At 46.0% G+C, this 15,527-nt stretch overlaps 1 protein-coding gene across 1 annotated transcript in view; it reads right to left on the bottom strand.

Moving 5' to 3' along the window:
- Window positions 1–15,527, bottom strand: part of nav2a (neuron navigator 2a) — a 111,523-nt gene that overhangs the window by 74,732 nt on the left and 21,264 nt on the right. The window contains exons 5-9 of the mRNA XM_084063397.1: window positions 8,816–10,064; window positions 4,490–4,581; window positions 4,210–4,318; window positions 2,380–2,684; window positions 1,427–1,601 (exon numbers count right to left, since the gene is read on the bottom strand). Coding sequence (XP_083919523.1) covers window positions 1,427–1,601; window positions 2,380–2,684; window positions 4,210–4,318; window positions 4,490–4,581; window positions 8,816–10,064 — 1,930 coding nt within the window. The remainder of the gene's footprint in view (window positions 1–1,426; window positions 1,602–2,379; window positions 2,685–4,209; window positions 4,319–4,489; window positions 4,582–8,815; window positions 10,065–15,527) is intronic.

The raw sequence follows: 15,527 nt of genomic DNA, 5'->3' as shown, positions 1-15,527 counted from the left end.
CAAGTTTTCAAATGTATAAAAATCGTTTGAAAATAGCAAGAATAGTAAAATAGTAAAATATAGTAAGAGGATGTGCATGGCTGCATGCACTCGGATCTCCCTTAAAAATACAGCATGTACCCTTGTCAAAACCTCTACAGTACCTGTCCTGTACCGTATATTCTCACGCATCCAAACTAAACCTTGAAGCAGTCTCGTAACCAAACACAGCAACTGCCTTTTTTTCTGGCATCAGAAGGCGAGCTGGCTACCTTTACAGTTTCATATGATAAAAAAGGATGACAGCACAGAGTTTAAATTGCAGAGTGTGACAAGCCAAGGTATGCAGGGGGCCTGTTCCGACACACACACCTTACTGGGGTAAGCAAATAAACAGGTTATCAGGTTCACCGGGCCGAGAAAACGGAGACAGCAACAACCTCTTGTTGTCTAATGGATAACTGTGGGATAATACTGCTCTGTGCAGATATAGACTATGATTAGACTACTGGCTACTGTGGCATATCATGATACTTGTACTGTTATAGGGGGGTGGTGAAGTGAGGCGCGTTACTGCCCTCCTCTGGCAAAAACCCGTTGTGCTTCCTCATCTATTGCACGCACTACTCCCTTACCCAGAGACATATAAAGGTTAATCTCTCAAGAACAGATCCATCGCTGCGCTTGAATCTGTCGATAGCCGTGTTGACAACCCGTGCACATTGGCTACAAGTGGGCGTGCCATCAGATCAGGAAGCAGGCCGCGCTTTACCCAATCAAATGTAGTGGGCGGGATTTACGTGTGTAAATTTCGTTCCCCACTGGAAACAAACCGAAACTCATTTAACAATAGCGTCCTCGAAGCTGACAAAACCACGGAAAGTTAGTAACATTTTAACTTGCTCTTTCATCATAGAAACAAGTGGGCTTATAACCAAAACGATCCATGTTCTTTGGGAGAAATGGTGTTAGTGTTCCGTGTAGAAATATTGTTAGTGGGAATGAAAACATAGTCGCACCACCGGAAGTGGAGGGCTGAAGGCAGACCAAAAACCCCGGTTTCCCTGAGCACGGGTCGTCCGTTCAGCTCAGCCCAGAGCCAAATGAATAAGTAAAAAACAGCAGAGGGCACTGTTTTTCCTTTTTATTTGGCAATGGGATTGTATAAAGTTAGACGCCTCCTCTGACTCTGGGGCGTCTGTATCGCGGCCGCCATATTAGAGGGGGCACACTTCCTGACTACTGGCCAATCACAGCGCGTCTTTTTCCGAGACTTGGCAGAATCTAGTTGTATAAAAATACAACGGGATATTTTTTATACAACTAGATTCTGACAAGTCCCGGAAAAGACGCGCCGTGATTGGCCAGGAGTCAGGAAGCATGCCGCGATACAGGTCGCTCCAATGAACTGCTGCGGCCAATGAGGTATCATCTAGGTTTCCCTTACCCGCTGGTGACATCATCGGCCCGCGTCACGTTCTTGCTCAGCACGTCTCCGTCGCTCATGTATCCGGTGACCTCCATGGCGATGCCCTCCAGGTCCATGTCCTCGCCGGAGCGGTCACCCAGCTCCACGCTGGAGAGAGCCCCGCCACGACCCGTCAGCTGCCTCCTGAGGTGACCTGGGTGGAGGTTATTATGGTTTTTAATTTGTTTTATGTAATTCTTTCAATTTCAGTTAGTTTTAATTCGTTTTTAAAGTGGGTTTGCTATTTTAGTTTAATTTTTTATTAGTTTTAGTGTTAGATTTAGTTTTAGATGTAGATCGGCTGTAGATCGGCTATTTTCACTATTTTATTTATTTCTTTGAACAACAGGGCTTAAAACTGGCACAGCTTAATAACTTATATCATATTGAAATATTGACAAACTCAAACTGATGACATTTTCTCTATGCTTTTAGATTTGTAAACACACAATACAGTTTCAGTTCGTTGTGTCAATTCTAGATGGTCTATTTTGGCAGTTTTACTTAACACATTGAGTGCCATAAACGTAGCTCTACGTTGTTCTTTTTTTTTAGTTCCATGATCCCTTGACTGTGCTACAAGGAATTAACGGATGTGACGTCATCCCAAAAAACGTCACGTCCGTCTGCCCCAATGATAGGATCTGGAGAAAAACACTTCTACTGTAGCTCCATATCTTTTTTTTTGTGGTGAAAACCAGCCATTTTCAACGGGCGATCGCTCCAAAATGGCGGATCGCAGTTGAAATGTTATTGTTCCAGTCGATAGACGGGACCCTACCCCATCGCCCGGACACTTTTTTTTTTACATCCGGGTCCACGTTGTGGCTTCTGCAGCTGTCTAAAGATTGTCAAGACACGGTAAATGCACTGGCACACTGAGGATGATTTGGATGCATAGTACTCAATGTGTTAACTATGATAATCCTAACCTGGGTAGAGGTAGCGTCCTACTCCTCCTCCTCCTCCTCCTCCTCCTCCCTGGACCCCGGCGCTGCGTCCGGCGCTGTAGCCGTTGCCCGTGGAGGGAGCGTCCCCGGCCTGCAGGCGAGGGCTGGACTGGCCCAGTCGCCACGACGACAGCGAGGGCCGGGAGGAGGTGATGCTGAGGATGCTCCGCCCCCCACCTCCACCTCCACCTCCTCCACCTCCGCTTCCACCGTTTCCAACTCCGCCCCCTCCGCTGACAGTGTTGACCTCGGTGGTCACGACGCCATCGAAGGTGGTCTCCAAGGTGCTGTGGGACAGAGAGGGGAGGGAGAGGGAACCGTGAGTCACTTCAACTACTGACCAAATCTTCCAGTAAAAGCAGTGGTTCTCAAACATTTTTCATGTATTTTGACACTTAAACCCCATATGGGGGTTCCCTCAGGGCTCAATACTAGTGTATTTTCTGTTTTCTGTTATTGTGGGGAAAGCTTTCGCTGAAAATAGTCGATCGTCGGAAACAGTCGATAGTCGAAAATAGTCGATCGACAAGCTCACAACGCGACGCACCGCGTCGCGTTGTGAGCTTGTCGATCGACTATTTTCTTGAGCTTGTCGATCTGAGCGATTCGTGAGCTTGTCAATCTGCTGTCGATCTGCTATTTTCAGCGAAAGCTTTCCCCACAATACCGATATTGGGGTTTAAGTGGTTAAAGTGGATAAACCAATTTTGATGCTATATTATGGACCTGAAGGACCCCTGGGTGTCCCCTGGACCCCACTTTGAGAATCTCTGCTGCCAAGGACATCTACTTCCGTGCGTGGGCCTCTAGGCTCCTGATCCTAAATGAGACTTCATCAGTCATGTTGTCTATATGTTATAGGATCATTTCAGAGAGCCCTTCTTTTTCAAATAAATCAAGCAGACTCTACCTTTACCATACAGAGACAAGTGAAATGCCACAGCTGCTTCCACGTTGCAGCGAGTTTTTTGTATATCTTCAAAAGCCTAGAATGACACGATGACACAATATCTGTCTCTCGAAAATAGTCGATCGACAAGCTCACAACGCGACGCACCGCGTCGCGTTGTGAGCTTGTCGATCGACTATTTTCTTGAGCTTGTCGATCTGAGCGATTCGTGAGCTTGTCAATCTGCTGTCGATCTGCTATTTTCAGCGAAAGCTTTCCCCACAATACCGATATTGGGGTTTAAGTGGTTAAAGTGGATAAACCAATTTTGATGCTATATTATGGACCTGAAGGACCCCTGGGTGTCCCCTGGACCCCACTTTGAGAATCTCTGCTGCCAAGGACATCTACTTCCCGTACTTCAATTATTATTACTTTAAATATAATTAAATATTTCACAAAGTATGAAACATAATGTGAAAAACTGAATAATGGAGGTACTTTTGTGGCCTACTGGCAGTGTAGCCTTTGTTAATAAGGGTCACAATAATTTTAACCTCTTTTTACATATTTTATACTTTGGCTATTCAAAAATAGCAGATATACAAGCGCATAGCGCGGCACCTAACCCTTTAAAGTCAGACAGACACAGCATGCTGATCCCAGGGAGGGAGACCATCCCGTGTTTATAAATGCACACAGCAGCACCTACTTTTTGTGTTTTAAAGCCTTAAAGGTCACTGACTGTGATGTATGAACACACTTTGAACACCCCCGCCCCCCCCCTCGTTATGTCATAGTTATTGCAATTTAAACTCGATGGAGATAAATAGAATGCATGTTACATTAATCGTCCACTGGGTGGCAGACTTGCACTGCGGATGCGAAAGAGCTCATGCACTTCTATGGACAAGCATCCTTACCTGTGTGTGACCTGAGTCCCCCTTAAGCTGGACATGGTCTCCTCCAAGTTCTGCCGGAGGTCTGCAATGTTTTTCACTGTGCGTAATCTCCTTGTCTCCGGGTCTTCACCTAAAATGGGGGCAGAAACACAGGATTAGAATGACTGAACAGCATTATTCCCCCCAGCATCTAGTTGATGACTAGATCTAATTATTTATTTCATGTAATTTTGAGGTCAAATACGCCTGCAATGTCACTTTAAACTGCCTTTTTGTTGTTACGATGGAAGTTTCTGCGTACCTGAGAGGTCTTCGATGGACGACTGACTGTTCTTGCTGAAGGGCACCTCTCCACCTGAGCCTATCTCCATCCCCTCAGCTTCTGTTTGGGATCTGGGGAGAGGAGACGAGATCAAATAAAAACCTAAATCCATCCAGATTTCAAAGACACAAGGAGGGCACAAACAACCACAAACAACCAACCATGCGTGTACTTTACTAGTAGTAAAGTACACGCATTTTAGAAAGTTTTACAATCTTAGTGAGTTTCCTGTTCGGCGCTGATTTTTCAGTTTGTTTTCCAGTTTTAAAAACTACAGCAGATTTAAAACACTAGAGGTTCGGACCGCCTAGCGAATGTGCAAGCATAGACAGTAGTCAACAGTATTGTCAATGCACATTGGCACGCCTATGATTAATTTGATTATCTGCAGCTGTGTTGCTTACATCACGGTGTATACTATAACGGTGGGTCTCAAAGTGGGGTCCAGGGACCTTCAGGGTTCCTTGAGGGGGTTCCAAAATGGACCCTTACAAGTCTGTAACTCTGAGAATGTACAAATGGAACCAAATGGACCCGTACGGGTCCATTTGGTTCCATTTGTACATTCTCAGAGTGTATGGGGGGGTCCTGGAAATTAAAACGTTTGAGAACCTCTGTACTATAAGCCTAAGCCTTAAGGCAAGTCGTATTCAGCCTGCCATGTTTTTACCCTGATATTGCTTTAAAGGCATTGTAGGGAACATTAAGCCTAAATTTAAAAAATATGTATATATATATATTTTGCATTTTCTCCCCTCTATCAGCCACTATATAATGATGCTGGGGTGTTTTCCTTCATTGAAACACAGTCCTCTGTCTGAAATCCGTATTTTCCCTTCTGTTTATGTTCATGTTGTTTATGTCCGGGTCGTAAATTAACGCACGCATGTGCGTGTCCGTGCGCGTCCGTGCCCGTATCAACTTTTTACTTTCGGTTTTAAAACGCTCTCAAACTTCTTTTTTGAGGCACATAATTTACTTTTAAAAAATCGTTTGGATAGAATTTAGTTGTTTAGCTTCATATATGTGGTCAATTTATCATGAAAGAGCCTATTTAAAAATATAAATTCAGAGAACCGTAGGGTCGGGCATTTCCGCGAATTGTATCCGCATAAGGCAACCTATTTTGGGCATGACTCATTTAAAAAGTCCGCCCTGCGTCACCCCCTGGTGGTCGGGGAAAAGAACTGCTGGAGGGGCGGTGTTTGACAACAGTTTTTTTCTTTGATTATGTCTGAACTCCCTACAATGCCTTTAACCTGAACTGGGAAACAAACTAAAAACTTAGGCCTTAGGGTTTCGCTATATAAATCTCAGGTATTATTTTTAGTATTATTATTATCATCTAACATAATTGGGTCCTGATGTAAAGTGTCATTCTTCGGCCCTTCAAAACGAGGAACCTCCCGACCTTCTGCTTTAGATTCCCATCGATAAGCCTGACAAGCAGGGGGGGGTTTAATCTCAACAGTAATGCTATCTGACAGGTAAAATGGCACCAGAGGAAGTTCCTATAAGTGCCAGAGATAGAGGTGCGTTGGCCCGGGAGAGGGCAGGGCACCGGGGGTCAGGTTATATCTGGAGGAACACATGGGGGTTTCTGAGAAAGGCCGGTCCCAGGGTACGGGGGGAGGAAGTGGCAGAGAGAGCTAATGAGAGCTACTTAGAAAGGCTTCATTCAGAGGAGCGGGGGACCTCCACCCTTATCACAGGGAGACCATGCCATAGGGTCAGGGGCACAAATGCACATACGCGCACACAAATGCACATACGCGCACACAAATGCACACACGCGCACACAAATGCACACACGTGCACACAAATGCACGCGCGCACGCACACGCACATACACACACGCGACAAAATACACATAATATACATAGAGGTTAGGGGTACGCTCAGTGGTGGAAAGTAACAAAGTAATTTTGAGGTATTTGTACTTTACTTGAGTATTTCCAATTTCCAATACTTTTACTTCTACTCCACTACATCTCAGATCGAAATATTGTACTTTTACTCCACTACAATGATTTGAAAACTTTAGTTACTAATTACTTTTCAGATATAAACTATGATATAATGAAACATACATTAACTACTTTAGCCCTATTTTATACCTAGGCTATTTGAAAATAGCAGATCTACAAGCTCACAACGCGTCGCATCGCAACGCGTTGTGAGCTTGTAGATCGTCTATTTTCAAATATTTAGTACTTTTACTTTTGGTACTTTAAGTACATTTTGATGCCAATACTTTTGTACTTTTACTCAAGTAAATTTATAATTCTGGACTTTTACTTGTAAGGGCGCGCTCTCACCAAAAGTTGGCTGGCCGCTGTTAAACGCAGGTTGTGCGCGGCCACAGTTTTTTGCAGCCAGCGGATTCTAGAAAAACGCTGTGACGCACCTGTCACTCACATTCAAGACCGTCCCCGTAGCCCGCACCGCCACTAGACACTAGCCAAAAAAAATGTCTTTGCACTTTCACACTTGGGGTTCGTACATCTACATACACATTCAGATTTAAAATATAAAGTACTTACCCCATGGCCACGGATGTTACAATCATGTACGGACCCTCATAAGTATCCGTATCTTCCGTATTGCTCAATAAAAAGCATTTTAATCCAATCAGTGGTCATTTTCCCCGTATGCTTTCAACTGCGCGACCCTAGCGGTTAAGAGGTGTATTGCACTGTTAGTACATTATAAAATGGCCACCAATCGGATTAAAATGCTTTTTATTGAACAATACGGAAGATACGGGTACTTATGAGGGCCCGTACATGATTGTAAAATCCGTGGACATAGGGTAAGCACTTTATATTTTAAATCTGAATGTGTATGTAGATGTACGAACCCCAAGTGCACAAATCATAAAGTACTGGGTGAGATGCAACAGCTACAACCAGTTGGTCCACTGAGAGCAACATGTTGCTTCCTGAGTCTTGGGACGGTCCGCCTTCGACTCACCCAATTGGACAGAGGGGGAAAATCAGCTCCATGCCTCCAGCAGTTTTATGCTTCTTCGTGCAGAGCGGATAAACGCAAGGTCTGCGCGATAAGCGGAAAAATCTGCTCTTGCGTGAATCCACGCATTTGCATTGACAAAGCATTGGCAGATTCTGCCCCAGAGGTAAAATAAAAGTGCGGTGGGAGCGCGCCCTAACAGAGTATTTGTATATTGCAGTATTGGTACTTTTACTTAAGTAAAGAATTTGAGTACTTTTTCCACCACTGGGTACGCTCCAGGTGCATGTTCATATCGTTATTGTCGGGCAGAAACCTCGTATTTCTAATTTCATGTTTTTTTGTAAATATATTTTTTTCTTAAATACATTTTTCGTGAATTCTTTTTTTTCTTTGTGCAACTGTGTTGCACAAAAATAGCAAAAGTAACTCCTATTTTTGCTACTTTTGAAACATTTGTGAAGTTAGAGTGTGTGTGTTTTATAAATATTGAACCGATGAAAAGCATTCACTAGAGCCTGTGTCTAAATAATAACTACATTGTATCCATTTCCTGAAAAGTAACACTTTTGGACTTGCAAGGTTGCCACCCGACAGCGACGATATTATACAGTACACACACACACACACACACACACACACACACACACACACACACACACACACACACACACACACACACACACACACACACACACACACACACACACACACACACACACACACACACACACACACACACACAGACAAAACGCAGTGGACTTGTGCAGCCTGCACACACACAAACACAAACAGGGGAGGGTGGCTCTGAAAGACACATTCTTGGTTAACAGGTTACAGATGGCTAACAGGCTGTCAGAAAGGATTGATGAATTAGCACATAGAAACCTTCTCAGAGCATCACCAGTCCCAGACGAGAGGAACATTCCTTAAAGACCTTTTGGAAAACAAACTCCATACATAATATCATGCTAACTGTGTGTGTGTGTGGGGGGGGGGGGAAATGTTGTCATTAAGCAGGGAATTATTTTTGTCATTAAGCATGAACCCTAGCCTAACCCTGGCATGTCATAACGGGCAAACATCTACAAGCTCACAATGCATCGGAACATGACGCTTTGTGAGCTTGTAGATTGGCTATTTGTGTAGAAGTAAAAAAGGAAGGTACAGAGTATAGACCCCTGGGGGACCCTGGTCAACAAAGTGTAAAGGTTTTAAGTGTTTAAAACATCGAACATAGATTTAGATATTTAACGCAACTTTCAACACACATACACACAACATTAGATGCACGTGCTTGTAGCTCTCAGTCATTCTGAAGCAGGGGGGTCTTACCTGTACATGAAAGGTGCAACAGTGGCTGTGTTGGGGTGGCTGTGGTGCTGTTGAGTCTGAGGTAGCTGCACACTGACTGTGTTGCTGGCTGTGCTCTGTGTCGCGCCACCTCCAGCCACAGAGGCGGCGCCGTAGGCCTGAGGAGGACCCTTGCCCTCTGTGGAGGCCAAGCTAGAAGTGGAGCTGGAGTGCCTGCTGTCCCTGTCCAGGGGCCCGCGGTGCATGGCGAGCCCCCCGCCGAGGCGCATGCTCCGGGGTCGCTCCCCTGCTGCCTCTTTGGCCCCCGCCGCTTTCCCACCTGCTCCCGGGGGGGCCTTGCCCCCTGGCTTTGGTATCCCGCTGTGTGCAGGGGCAGCAGAGCTCTCCTTTTTGCCCGCTTTCCCCCCCTTGGGGATGAAGCTGGCGATTTTGGAAGTCCTTTTGCCGGAGCCGTCCGTTTCCACGGCGGCCGCCGCTGCTTCCTCCTTAGGCTCCTCCCCCCGGAGCTCCGGCCTGTCGGGCGCAGAGGCGGCGCGTTTGGCCGCCTCCTTGCCTCGCTCCTTGTCCTTGTCCTTCGTCCTCTCCTTGTCCTTCTCGGGGCCTTTGGCCGAGCTCTTCTTGGCGGTGAGGGCTCTGCTGAAGGTGCGCTGGGCGATGCCCCTCAGGGCCATCTTGGGGCTGCTGGTGATGGAGGCGGCGGGGGGAGGAGCCGCGGAAGACGCCGGCGCTCCATTGGCCGCCGTCCCGTTGACGCCCCCCGGGCGCGCATTCCCGTCCTCCTCCAGGGGGTCGGTGTTGGACGCGGCCTCCGCCTTCTCCACCGATCCGGCAGCGGCAGCGGCGCCGGGCTGCTTGGCCGTGGCGCCGGCGTCCGCTTGGGAGGACTTGGATCCGCCTTTGCTGTTGAAGAGCTTGAGCTTCTCCAGCATGGACTTCTGAGCCACCGCCTTGGGAGGAGGAGGAGCCTCGGCGGGAGGCGCGGCGGCCTTGGCGGAGCTCTCCTTCTCCTGCTTGACAGACAGCGTGGCGGAGGAGGAGGCGCCGGCGTGCTTGGCGCTCATAGACTTGCTCCTCCAGGGCTTGCCGGAGGAGTTGTTGGGCTGCGGGATGGCCGACGAGGAGGCGGAGCTGGACGAGGAGGACGGCGACGACGAGGCCGAGGGGGGAGGAGGCGCCTGCAGGGACGAGGTAGCGGGGGCGGTTGCGGCGGACGACGGAGCGTGCTCAGTCATCACCGCCGCGGGCTGCGACGTCATGCTCTCTGAGGGTTCTGGATGGGGATTCAGACAGGACACACAGTTAGCGTTGATTTTGACAGCATTTTGATTCAGTTTTGGTCATAGTCTTTTGAATCAAATTCCATTTAGTTTTAGTCACATTTTAGTCATCTTTTACTGTTAGTCTAGTTTTTGTCGACTAAATATCATAAGATTTTAGTCGACTAAATCTATAATTGATTTAGTCGACTAAAATGTATTTTGACGGTGACTTGATGGTGTCATAATGGTTGATTTTACACTTGGTTGCATAAATAGCCGATCTACAAGGGAGCTTGTAGATCTGCTATTTTCAGAGCGCAACACCCGAGCGCAACACCCGAGCGCAACCAAACACAAAATGAGTGAGAGAGAGAGAGAGAGAGAGAGAGAGAGAGAGAGAGAGAGAGAGAGAGAGAGAGAGAGCAAAGACAGGACAGAGCGAAAGAGAGAGAGAGACATTTGATTTGATTCGAGCAGCAAAGACAACAAGGACAAGACGAAGGACGAGAGGAGGTGAAGAGGAGAGGAGAGCAACCGGTCTCTCAGAGAGTGAGAATCTTCACAGACCCCCCACAGAGTATATAGCCTTGTATGGGCCTTGCATGCCATGGAGAGAGCCTGTACAGGCTAGAGGCGTCATCATTACTCTCTTCTGGTAGAGAAACTGTTAGAAACCCTTTAACACTAACAATGGGAGGCACCGATCGCAAACTGTTTATAAAAACAATGAGAAGTTGTTCCGAAGAGCTTTTCAAGTTACCGGCCAGGGGAGGCTAGAGCCCAGAGCGACACGTTGTGTGTGTGTGTGTGTGCTGTGGACTTATATGGACTGGTTCTAGGGCCGCATCCCCCCGGGTTGCCACGGCACCGCGGCTGGTTGCCTCGCATTACACAGCAACCGTGTCTCTTAAATAACAACATCATTCATATACACTAGAAAAACTGGAATTACAATGTATTTTCGTTTTGGTAAATAACCTCAGCAATACATACAGAACTTTAACTGCAGGGTTAGCTCACTGGGTGACATTTATAAGTCAGAGTCCAATGTGATTCTACAGGATTCAAGCAAACTTACCATGAAATGAATAAACCAACAAAACAAAAAGGAATAAGAATCCTTGCGCTCAGCCAGTAAATGTAGTCTTCATTGGTAGACGGACAGAAAGGTGTGAGCCTGAAGAGGTTGTTCTGTGTGTGTGTGTGTGTGTGTGTGTGTGTGTGTGTGTGTGTGTGTGTGTGTGTGTGTGTGTGTGTGTGTGTGTGTGTGTGTGTGTGTGTGTGTGTGTGTGTGTGTGTGCGAGGCTGGAATGACCGTTGTGGGTCCAGACCAGTTGTATTTGAATATATTCAAAAAGCAACTGCCATTGAGAGAGAGAGAGGGCCTGCCTATGGAGCACTGGACAGAATGAATCATAACTGGAACACACCCTTTACACTGTGCATGCACACGCACACACGCACGCACGCTCTCATGTGCGCGCACACACACACACACACACACACACACACACACACACACACACACACACACACACACACACACACACACACACACACACACACACACAGGAGTTTGTACCTATTCATTGCTAGCCAGACAGTACAGCCCCCTTCAATTCACATCATGTTATTTCGCAGACAGACTAACAACTGAACTTCATGATTTTGATATACAACTATTATTGAGTCAGCCTCAGACACACACACACACGCAGAGAAATAGCGTGACTATAAAGGCTTTTTCTCCAGGGCTCAGTCTTTTAACTACTGCAATTTCACTCTCACATGCTTGGCTGTCATTAAGTCACAATTTCACCTTCAATATATCTCTGTATGCTCTCACCTCTTTATTTTATTTGTACTTTTCTTTTTTAACAGTGTCTTTTCATGTCCTAATTGGAGACAAACCCCCCCCCCCCCCCCACCTCCTGTCACCTCTCCTGTTTAGTATTTAGCAAATGCAGCCTGAAACAATGCAGCCATTAGGAAATGATTAGGAGGCAATTAGCCGTGCTAGCAGTTAGCGATCGGAAAAGTGGGTCAGGTTGCTAATAGTCGCTTTCCTATTGGACGGCCTAAACACTGAATGAGAGAGAGAGAGAGAGAGAGAGAGAGAGAGCAGCTGTAATTAATAGGAGAAGGACAGAAAGAAAAAAGAGAGGGAGAGAAGGAAGAGAAAAAGAGAGAGAGGGTCAGAGTCAGGTAAAGAAAGAAAGAATAGAGAAGTATAAAAGCAAAGACAGGGTAGAGAGAGAGAGAGAAAGAGAGAGAGACAAAGAGAGAGAGAGAGAGAGAGAGAGAGAGAGAGAGAGCGCGAGAGCGCGAGAGAGAGAGAGAGATAATAATGGACTGAGGGACTCCAGGTTTGTTATGTGTGAAAGGACCTTTCATGTAGTCAGTGTGGTTGGTACGCTGTGTCCCGGTACTGAATGGGGTCAGGCTGGGTTTTGGATCAGACAGAGAATAGGAGATGAAAAGGGGAGAGAACAGGACATTAGAGGACACACAGAGAACAGGGACATGAGAGGACACACAGAGTGGGTTCTGGACACATGGGGGGCAGCTGGCCTTCGTCATCGCTGGACCCGCTGACCCCCGGATCCCAGTTTACTGTAGGTCGGACCCGCCGTTATTCAGCCTGGCGGTCTGGAACCCAAAAGTGGGTCGCGACTCGCAAGAGGTTCTGACAGGATCTCATGATAAAGTTCGACTTCAAAAGGGGAAATTGTTTATTGAATATACACACACTCATTGATTTCATTCCAGGATGAGCATGTGACCCTCTTCAGAGCCACTGGTTTACACCGAACAGATTAGCGGTTCAATCTTCAACTCTTTGGGGTCAGAGGTCTCGGGTGGTGGACATAGCGCCCCTCGTTATTGTTAACCCTTCAAACATACAGTACATGCTACAAGTCACAGTACTAGCTAAAGATTTACCATTTTGTACCTACGTAACGTTAGACTAATGTTTGTGTATTAAGTTGTTGTACAATTGCTTATAATTCAACCCAAGAACTATGACAGGAAGTTTGCCATTCCCGCTGTCCCCAGGTGAGGTCCAAGATGAGGTTCGGGGACCCAAAGTGGGTCGGGAGGCGTTTTGCCAGTGTCCCAGCCCAAAGAACGACTTTAGCCGCTTTAGCCCTAATGGTGGTAGTTGTCTGAAAAAGTTTGCATATAATAAATAATATGACCAATATAGGGACCCCGGGTGAAAATTGGTTAAGAGGAATATTGTGTAATTTAATATTTTTGGGTGCCGGTTTTCATGGTCAATGTAAGATTCGGTGTGACCAGTGTGTAAAAGCAGTTGAGAAGCACTGGTCGGGGGCCGTCTGTGTCTGGAACATGTTTGAAGCATTGTAGCGTTTAAGTCTGACCTGCTCAATTACCACAGTCCTTACGAATGATATTAGGGCTTAGAAAATGACAGGACAACAGAGGAGAGGGCCCCCAGGACTCAAACCACAGACCACCAAGTTCACTTCCTTTCCTGCCCTGTGAAATCCCACATATACGCCTTTCCAAATCTGCCTCCGTCACTCTTTCTTTGTCTGTCTTTCTGTCTGTCCCCACTACGTCTTGTCATACACTGACACAAGCCAGCAAAGTTACAAACATTTCTGCTGTGACCTGACCGCAATGTGACCACACACATACAAACAGTGGTGGAGAGTAACTAAGTACAATTGTGAGGTATTTGTACTTTACTTGAGCATTTCCAATTTCCAGTACTTTTACTTCTACTCCGCTACATCTCAGAGGCAAATATTGTACTTTTACTCCACTACAATTATTTGAAAACTTTAGTTCATAGTTACTTTGCAGATTATGACATTATAAAACATAAATTAACCACTTTAGCCCTGTTTTATACCTTGGCTATTTGGAAAATAACCGATCTACAAGCTCACAACGCTCACAAGGCATCGCAACGTGTTGTGAGCTTGTAGATCTGCTATTTTCAAACATTTTTGTACTTTTACTTTTGGTACTTTAAGTACATTTTGATACCAATACTTTTGTACTTTTACTCAAGCAAATTTTGAATTCCGGACTTTTACTTGTAACGGAGTACTTCTACATTGCAGTATTGATACTTTTACTTCAGTAAAACATTTGGGTACTTTTTCCACCACTGCAAATGCCCCAGAAAGAGTCTAAATGCATTACGGGGGTCTAGTGATGGTGGGTGACACTGTTTAGTCCCTCAGACAAACCTTCTCACGGTCTAACTGATCACAAGACGTTAATTACACCCTATATGTACTGCACTACGTACAGTACAGCGTCCCCCAGGGCTGTATACTAGGTTTGCTGGTATTTCCCTCTTACTAACCAAATCTCTTCACAGAATACAGCTGATCTACAAGCTCGCATTATGTCAACGTTGAGATGCGTTGTGAGCTTGCAGATCTGCTATTTCTTTTGCATAAAGATAATGCCTGATTAGGGTTCGCTCAAGGGTTCAAGTGGTTCATTTCGCAGTCAGTGGGTTAACTACTGACTCCAAATTGCAGCACATACTCACTAATCTATGGGGGAATAACAACTTGTTTGTGCCTCAAAGCCCAAGTCACAAGCTAGACTGTATTTATCGTGTATACGGGCTCACGTTGAGGCTAAGGTTTTCACATGCAACCGACATAAAAGGAAACGGCAGGGATGTCAGTCACGCACCCATGTCATTTCTTATTTTAATTTATTTTGCTGGGGCAAAAGTTCACGGGCATACTGTATCCCCACAATACATGTAAACAGAGATCCTGTAGGCTAGATCCAGAAAGTCTAGCTAGCTAGCTACTGTAGCTGAATTATATGTGTTATTAATAACAACTGTACATACACTTACTGTACATCTACTTCCTAAAAGCAAATAACTGAACTGAGCTCCAGCCTATGCTTACTCATGGTATTCTCTCTCTCTCTCTCACACACGCACACGCACACACACACACACACACACACACACACACACACACGCACGCACACACGCACGCACACGTTCTCTTCAGTCATTGTGCTGTGGTAAGTGAGTGGGACAGGCGGCCTTTGTGTGGAGTGAAACTTTTTAAAGTTCCTCCACATGAATACACTCGGACAGAGCTGCTCCACTCATCAGCTGTCTATTCATTCAGTCAGTCTGCAGCGCCCGCCCACACACACACGCACACGCACGCACATGCACACGCACACACACACACACACACACACACACACAGGTTTGTCTTACCATACTTGCAAGGATATCAAAATTGTATAGGATGGTAATTTTACAAATGCAATTTTTACCATTTTGTGCCATTTTGAACCCTTTAAAGCCCGAGTTTAATTGTTTGCCGGTGCACACCCAAAATAGTCCACGCACGCGCGCACACACACACACACTTAACACAGACACAAACACGCACAAAGAAAAACAAGAAGTAAAAGAAACTACAGGTGCATGGAAACACTCACTCACTCTC

Source organism: Gymnoscopelus microlampas (genome assembly GCF_963454915.1).
Source record: "Gymnoscopelus microlampas genome assembly, chromosome: 1".
NCBI lineage: Eukaryota > Metazoa > Chordata > Actinopteri > Myctophiformes > Myctophidae > Gymnoscopelus > Gymnoscopelus microlampas.
Note: the sequence above shows the minus strand (reverse complement) of the source record. Positions and strands in the feature narration are given on the sequence as shown.